The 8,468-nt window shown below is 38.9% G+C and overlaps 1 protein-coding gene across 1 annotated transcript; it reads left to right on the forward strand.

Moving 5' to 3' along the window:
* The first annotated feature begins 15 nt into the window (after positions 1 to 15).
* Positions 16 to 8,234, forward strand: LOC144022076 (uncharacterized). The gene is made up of 14 exons (XM_077526546.1): positions 16 to 233; positions 1,015 to 1,157; positions 1,229 to 1,372; positions 1,445 to 1,604; positions 2,645 to 2,805; positions 2,926 to 3,087; positions 3,313 to 3,457; positions 4,127 to 4,293; positions 4,376 to 4,537; positions 5,594 to 5,735; positions 5,808 to 5,956; positions 6,392 to 6,508; positions 7,149 to 7,187; positions 7,269 to 8,234. The coding sequence occupies exons 2-14, from the start codon at positions 1,137 to 1,139 to the stop codon at positions 7,710 to 7,712; spliced, it is 2,013 nt and encodes a 670-aa protein (XP_077382672.1). The 5' UTR covers positions 16 to 233; positions 1,015 to 1,136; the 3' UTR covers positions 7,713 to 8,234.
* Positions 8,235 to 8,468: the final 234 nt, after the last annotated feature.

The raw sequence follows: 8,468 nt of genomic DNA on the forward strand, positions 1-8,468 counted from the left end.
ATTAAGAACAGGACACGGGCCGCGGCCCTAATGGTGATGGGTTAATACTCGGCACTTAACTCTATTTAAAAGCCTTTCGTCCGAGCCGCGTTGGGAACACAATCAGAACGACGGTGCGCCGGGTGTCCTCAGTCGGTCAGGCGGGGTACCTGACCAGTCAACATGGATTGTGTTCAGGATTGACTAACTTGTGATGTGGTTTGTGTTCAGAAGAGGAGTGCAATGCTGTGGTGGTGAGCAAAACTTTCATTTTTCATTTTTGTCTAGCAAAAACATGTCATTAGGAACACCTGCACAATACAGTGGTATTGAATACAAATATTAGTTTTAATAGTTATGCTTGATTTTTACTGACACTATCAGTGGTATTGATTTTACAAAGTTTATTATTCTGGCTGTTTTTAAACAGTACTGCTCTACTGTTGCTAATATTTTGTCCCTTTCAAGCAGATATACAGGTGCATCTCAAATCAATTTGAATATGGTACTCGTGACTGACTTTTCAGCCTCCGTTTTGCAATCAAAAAGTAGAAATTAGAAAAATAGAAAAATGGCATTAATTTATTGCAATTTAAAGGAAAATGCTATACTGGAATAAATAGGTCTTTATTTAAAATTGTCATTGTTTTTCGGGGGAAATTTTATGTTTCAAGAGTACTCGTGGTATTAGTGACCACTCGAGTTGAGTACTCGCACTGATATCAATCTGAAAAAAAGCAGTATTGAACATCCCTATTGAAAATCATTTTAATTGTTTATGTAATATTTCAACTGGGGTTTTATTTGCTGTTACCTACATTCATCCAAATCAAAAGTCATGTAATGTATAGCGAATCAATATTGAGTTCCAGTTTTTGAATTGAACTACTGGAACTTTGTCAAAACTAATTTTGATATTTTTTTTATTTTTTTTTATTTTATTTTTTTAAATACGTACACGACTGTATTGTCTTAGGGTTGTAACTACACAAGGAGCACATAGTACATGATTTATTATTATTTTTCCCTCCCAAGATTCCATTGGAAAACCGGAGCAGATTCCGGACATGACTTCATCACAGTGAGTACGAACAGCGTGGGTCAAACTAACTTCGGCTTACACGCAACAGCGACCTTTTGCTGAGCAGCAAGTCTTAATGGCAGCAGCAAAGTATCAGGTACAGCACTTCAAAACGTCAGGTTTTATGTGAAGTCAGTGTTTCTCTTGAGATTTTTTTTTTCTTTTCAGGAGACGAGAGGTTTTCAACATCACGGCTCGGCTCCTCAGATTTCAGTGACCCAAAGCACTCCGGATATGAACAAGAGACTGCTCTTGTTGCCAGGCAACCAGTTGCAGATCCCCATTGAACAAGACCATGTGAATTCCATCAAGGTCACTGGGCTACTGGCATGTTTGATCATGCCTTGTTTCGCATATTGATGGCATTGTTTTGGCCCACGACAGGCGCAGTCGCAGGAGGAACAGCAAAAGTTGACGAATCTGGTCCGTCACGGTCAGAGTGGACATGTGGCGGACCAGCGCTGCTCCATAGATCCCAGTCAGAGTGCTCCCTGCACCCCAAAGCACTCCGACAGGAAACCTCTTACTGATATGTCCAATACAGGTGACTGGCTCTAATTCTTATCCTATAAATGGTTTGTTTGTTTGTTTGTTTGTTTGTTTCATCAATTTTTATATACATACTGTATTAGTATATAAAATTTGATTGAACTGACTTTCAATTCTTCATTATTTTAATTTATTATCCAGTTCATATATTATACTATACTCTTCAAACATTTTTTCCCCAATTTTTTGAGTTATTGTTTGAATTTGTTATATTATTTAATGGTTTTGTCATTCACAGTAATAAATGTATGTACAAATCTAATTATTTTTTGAAATTATTTTGAAGTAACTTGAATGTTATAAAGTATGTTTTCTTAAAAAGTGTATATTTGTTTTATGTAGTGTTAGAATTGCATAGTTCTGTTTCATTTTAATCTGTATTAAATTTGTATTATTTTTATGAATAATTTTATCTAAACATTTTCTTTAAAACAATGTATAAAAAAAATACAACGCTACTGTTGAAGCATCTTAGGTTTGTAAATTGAATATATTACAAAAAAAACTTTATTTCTATGTATACAGTTATATATATTTTGGTAATGAATATAATAATTATTGGAATGATTTCATTAATAATTTGATTTTATTATCAATTAATATATTTTAATAAGTTTTTTTCCTTTCAATTTTATTTGAATTTTTTTTTTATATATTTTTATCTGATATACAGTATACAATAAACTGTAAGCTGTATATTTTTGTTTAAATTATTTTACATTTCATTTTAATATTTTTAATTGTTATGTAAAAGAAGTAATTTTACGGTTTTGTGTTTGTTTGTTTTTTGTATAATTTTGAGATAATTGTTTTAACTGTTTTTAAGCAGTACATAAAATGGATGGGTGGTTTTAATACTAATTATTGTGATTCTTAATTTTTTTTATCTGTTTACAGTATATCTAAAAAAAACATTTTTAACAATGCTATAACAGCACTACTATTGGAAAATTACACTTTATTTTGGTTGATCATTTATTGATATTTATTTTCTGGCATTATTCTTTTGTCCGATTTTTGGACATTTTCCCCCAGATTCCGACACATTCTTCAACTTGTTGGCCAACACTCAGAGCCGGCGGCTCGATGACCAACGAGTGTCTCTTCCGTCGTTACCTGGTTTAAACAAAAATAAGTCGCAGTCATCATCTGGCGCTGATTCAAGCTACTTGTGCGACATGGTCTCCAAAGTCCAGGTTATTACATCACATCACATTTTGATGCATAATCAAAACCACTATATAAAAGGCAGAATTATCGTAACTGTATAGGCTCTTTAATATTAAATCTGAAATAATAATGTGATTCATGTTCAGGGAAGCAGAATGGATGACCAAAGGTGCTCCCTACCTCAAATCCAGCCCACGGGGCCGACATGGAAGGATCACGACGGTTCCAGCATTGCTCGCTCAGCTTCTTTCAGCCCCGATTCGGAGTTAGAACGCCCCAAGAGCCAAGCTAATACAACCCCAAAAAAGGTAGCATGAGTAAGACAGTGACTAGAACTAATTGTATGCATTTTATAGTATATCATCAAAGGTGGCAGAACACTCTGTACTTGAGTAGAAGAACAGATGTTAAACAACTGGCCTATATTGACAAAGGAAGGTGTATAAAATACTGATATGAACTCTACTTAAGTCGAGTAACAAAGGACTTGCTTACTTCCATCCACCCACGCTTCATCATTCTCTGCCATGCAGGTGTCGAGTCCACCTGAGAAGAAGCAGTTCCTCACTTTAATGTCTCACGCGCAGCGAGGGTGCATGGAGGAACAGCGATGTGACCTCAACGTTAGCTCCCAGACTTCACCCAAACACAAGCCCGCTCAGAGCGCGGCACCCGCAGGTTCGAGGCTCTCTTATGTGCGTGTCTCCACAGCTCCCTTTACTGTCTCTTTGTCTTTTTCTCTCACTCTCTGTTTATATACTATTATTTCACATGCCCATCTCTGTCCATATCGATCTCTCTCTCTCTTCCCCACCAATTTTCTCCATCTCTATGTCTCCCCCTCTGTGTATCTATAGCTAGCTCATTCTCTCTCTCTCTCTCTCTTTCTCTCTCTTTCTCTATTTCACTTTCCATCTTGTCGAGCTCTCTGTATTCATATATCTGTATCTCTCCCGGTCCATCTCGTTATTTCTGTCTTTGTGTTTGTTTCTCTCCATCTTGCTCTCTTTCTCCACAGCTATTTCTCTATTGCTATATATCCAAATCTCTTTATCTCTCTCTAGTACTGTGTATCTCTTTATGGCCGTGTTACTTTTTCTATGCTTTTCAATATCTTTCTCCCTCTTTGATTGACTCACTGCTTTGTCTCAATGTCTCCTGTACTCGTCACAAAAAAAAAAAAAACTCAAAACATATTAATCGAGATGCTAACTGAACTTATGTCTACACTGACTTCAACATCTTTTGAGGCTTTTTGTCTTGGAGAGAAAGCGTCTTTAAGAACTCACATAAGGAAATGCAATTGAATAACAGTCATGCCAATTAATATGTCTTGTGTAAGTCCAGGTCTGGACTCTGACAAGTTCTTCAACATTCTGGCCAACTCACAAGGCAGACGCTTGGATGACCAGCGAGTGTGTCTTCCAACGTTGCCCGGGATCCGAAATGGAGGCGCCTCCCAAGTGTCAAGTAAAGATGCAAGCTATTTATGTTACATGGTCTCTAAAGTCCAGGTGAGTAGACATCTCAGCTGAACTAAATCCAGTGGCCTTAAAATGCTATTCAGTATCCATCAGTGTCATTTTCCTACAACAGGGCTCTCGGCTTGATGATCAGAGATGCTCTGTGCCTCATATCGTCCAGAATTTGGGCACCCCGATTGCCCAGTGCAAAGGTTTGCCCGCTTCAGAGCCATCTGAAAAATCACCAAGGAGGTCTGGCTGCCTAAACCCAGATAGAAGTGACCCTCAACATCAGGTGAGGTTCCTAGAGAAAGAGAGAGGGAGAGCAAGATTGCCACCAAGAGAATGTTTGAATGCCATTATCTTTGTTTTTTATATTTGGCAAAAAAACAAAACAGAAATTTGCCAATTTTAAAAGAACAAATTCCATCTGATTAATTGGTCAGACCCTAGTAGTTATAATTAGTGCTGTTCCGATACCGATACTGGTATCGGCAGAGGCCCCGATACTGCATTAAAACAGTGGTATCGTATCGGTGAGTACTTACACATAACACGCCGATACCATTATTTCCCGACACTAATATAGTACTTTGGATGCAGCATCTTGTCTTACTTGTGCACGACATTCACCGATGTGTGACATATTCACTGCATGCCAATCTAAGATATCCTATTGGCCCTTGAATGCTCTGAACCAACAGCAGGACAGTTTTTTCATGTCAAGAAAAAAAAAAACAACCATAGGTATTGGCATTGGCCGATACTGCAAAGCTGGGTATCGGAATCAGTATCGGGGGCCAAAAAACGGTATCGTAACAACACTAGTTATAATAATAATAATACTTGATGCCTGTATCCCAATGAGGGGGTGAACGTTTGCGAGTCTTTCCGAGGGTAGTGAATGTTGAGTTCTTGACAGTGTTCGTTCAAGGTCGCAACGTTCACTCACAGTTTTAATGTTTTTTCTTATTGCAGGGAAATTTTAGTTGTAATCTTAGTTGTTTAAGTCTTCATCGTGTATTATGTATGCCGGTATTATACTCCCTCTGGTGGTCAAGGCACACACAAGAAGAACATTGTCGACAGGCATTGAAGCATAAAATAATGACGCACAGACTGTTTAAGTCTGCATGATATTTAGTAAAAAAAAATTTATCAAGTTACTGCAAAAATGATTGTTGATGTACTGAATTAATATACTTCCATTCATTTATTTTTTTTTAATGGAGAAAGATGATTTGGATGGGAGAAATTTAATATCACTTGTAATTGCAGCACAATACTATCGGGGTTAGCTCAATCATCCATGTACTAATTATCTTGCCATTGTTTTGCCCCCCCCCCCAAGATCCCTCCAGCTGAGCAGCAACAATTCCTAAAAATGATATGTCGCGCTCAGAGAGGACGTATGGAGGATCAGCGTTGCACTTTACCCCAAAGCAGGAGCACGCCTACCATACCCACCCGCAGCCCAAATAAAGCCTCTGCAGGTAACAAAACAAACCACCACACGGGGATCGTCAAGTGTGTTGTTTTGCTTAAGATGGGAATCTTTTGTGCAGGTCCAGACACGGCCGCGTTCTTCCACATGGTGGCCAACAGTCAGGCCCGCAGGCTGGCCGACCAGAGAGTCGCTCTGCCCTCCCTACCTGGAATAAGTGGGACGACGGAGGGTAATCACAACGGGAGTCACGCCAAAGCTGCAACTCCAGTATGTGTTTATACACCAGTTGACACACTAAATGGAGTCTACTTTTTTGTTGTTGTTCTTGTTGATGATGGAAAGAGTTAATGTTTGTTCACATACTGTATGTACAAAATTAATTAAAATGATATATTTGTATGAGATCGAGTCCAGGCTTCGGCTTTCCTTGGTGGAGTTTGCATGTTCCCAGACTCCATCTTATGCCCTCAGCACTGGGAGGCGGATGTGCTAACCAGCCAGTCAAGAATGTGTCTCCAATAATTTTTCTTCTCTCTATTAAAAACTACTTTTTGGATTTAAAAAGAGAAAATGCAGTATGTACATGCTTTTCATGATGTGTTCTATAAATATTGCTATCTAGTTTATCTGATCCACGTTTTGACAAGTGCCTAATCAATTGTATCAAGATTTTAACCTTCCATGTTTTGCCTCTGCTGTCAGGTTAGCGCACCACAAATCAGACATGGGGTCACCGCACCATTGGGCTGTGGCCTGGAAAAGTCTGCATCCTTCAACTCTGCGACAGAATTCCAGAGGACATTTGATTCGCCAACTCAGGTAAATAATAATAATGATGATGATGATGATGATGATGATGATGATGGATGTTCAGGGTGGACTTTAAAATTCAGTCCAACGTTTACAGGTGAACTTTACTTGACCTCCAAACTTTTAATGTCTATGTCCAGCTCCGTTGTTTCAGTGCTTTTTTGCTTAACTTGTTGTTCTCTAACAAGGACCTGAAAGGCAAAATTCAGTGTTTGATTCATGAATGGACTGATGCCAGTTCTTTCCGCACGGAAATTAGAGGAATCCCTTTGTAACAAACTGGCTTACTGAAATGTATCCAACCTATTTGCTATCATTACAGTGTAATGAAACATCCAAACTTTCAATGTTGAGGCAACATAACGCCACACAGCTCACGTGGACTGAAAATGAAGCAGAGATTTACAGCACTTGTCAGACATAAGAAGCATTCAAGACTGCCAATAAATTTGTTATGAAGCTGTTTTCAAACAAATGTGTACAAATAAAACAATATAGGGAGAAACCAATAGCATCAATTTGTGGGGAAAAAAATGAAATTGAACAGATTTGGTCATTTAAAAAATGATTGAATTTTATTATTTATTTATTTCTGTATTTGGATCTCATTAGAATGTCCAGTGACAATATACATATTGTCTCTTTTCAGATGACTGTAAAGGTGTCAATGAGCTTCACACCACAGATGGTAAGCTTGACTTGATATGAAATAGATATTTAAAATCACTTTCGTGACCATTTTGTGTTTCTCTTTGATTACTTATGAAAGGGACATACGAATTTCAACCAGCCTTTCCCGGAGGTCTTCCTCACCCTTGGTGCCCCGGGAGAAAATCTCATGATCCCTCTGAGCCCAAGACCCGGAAGACCCGTGTCCTTGAATCTGAATCTCATACCCAAGGAAGACAGCAAGTCCCCGCACCGCTCGCCGTGCTGCGCCACTCCCCGGAAGCCCTGCTCAAGGCCATCGTCACCCCAGCCCAAAGCGGCTCGGAAGGTTAATTCTGGCCCTCTAGAACAGGGGGCGTCTGCGGCCAGCCCCCTTAGCCCGCATGAAGACTGCTTCTCTCTAATTGAGAAGGTCCACACGTCACAACTGAAAATGGTAGCAACTGAAGAGGGAGAGAAACACAAAGGGCATCCAGATAGAGGGAGGGGGAATGGAAAAGGGTGTGTGAAGAAAGATAGGAAGGATGGTGGTAATAAACACTAGATAGACGTATCATCAAGGAAAGTAGTTTGTCGGACAGTAGATATTACTTTGTGTTTCATCCATCCATCCATCCATCTGCGCTTGTTCTCATTGGGTGATCTAGTCTATCTCAGCAGACTGGGTGAGAGGCATGTTACCACCTGGACTGGTTGTCAGACGTCGCTGGACTGGACACATATAGGCAACTAATTAAACTCACGTTCACACCTATGGACAATTTAGTCTCAGATGACCCTGTTTGCTTTTAGAATGTGGGAGGAAGCATACAAACGCCACACTACAGGGCTTGCCCCCCAGAACCTCTCAACTGTGTGAGGCACACAGGTGCACGTGCTTGTTTAATTCACCCTTCATTAAAATAATTTTTGTCTCGTCAAATTTAGTGCTCCTCACAACGCAGTTGTACCTAATAAATAAATAAATAAATACCTGTACTTTCCTTGTCTACTCCTCTGCATTACCAAATGACAATGAACTGTACGTTCGACAGATACAAATAAAGAAAACTACTTGAAATGCACACTTGTGGACAGTCACAATGTATTTTGTCGTAATAAATTATTTTCTTGTATTAATTTACACTGTTTATGTGAAACACTGTTAAGTGAATTCAAAGATTTGCTAAGTGCATGTCTGAAGATAAATACTAAAATTGGGAAAAGGCTGTGAATTTTATTTATTTTATCTAACCTTTATTTAGTCAGGCAAAACAGATTAAGAACAGATTATTTACAGCTGTGGCATGACGAGGCAACA

The sequence above is a fragment of the Festucalex cinctus genome, chromosome 1 (genome assembly GCF_051991245.1).
Source record: "Festucalex cinctus isolate MCC-2025b chromosome 1, RoL_Fcin_1.0, whole genome shotgun sequence".
Taxonomy (NCBI): domain Eukaryota; kingdom Metazoa; phylum Chordata; class Actinopteri; order Syngnathiformes; family Syngnathidae; genus Festucalex; species Festucalex cinctus.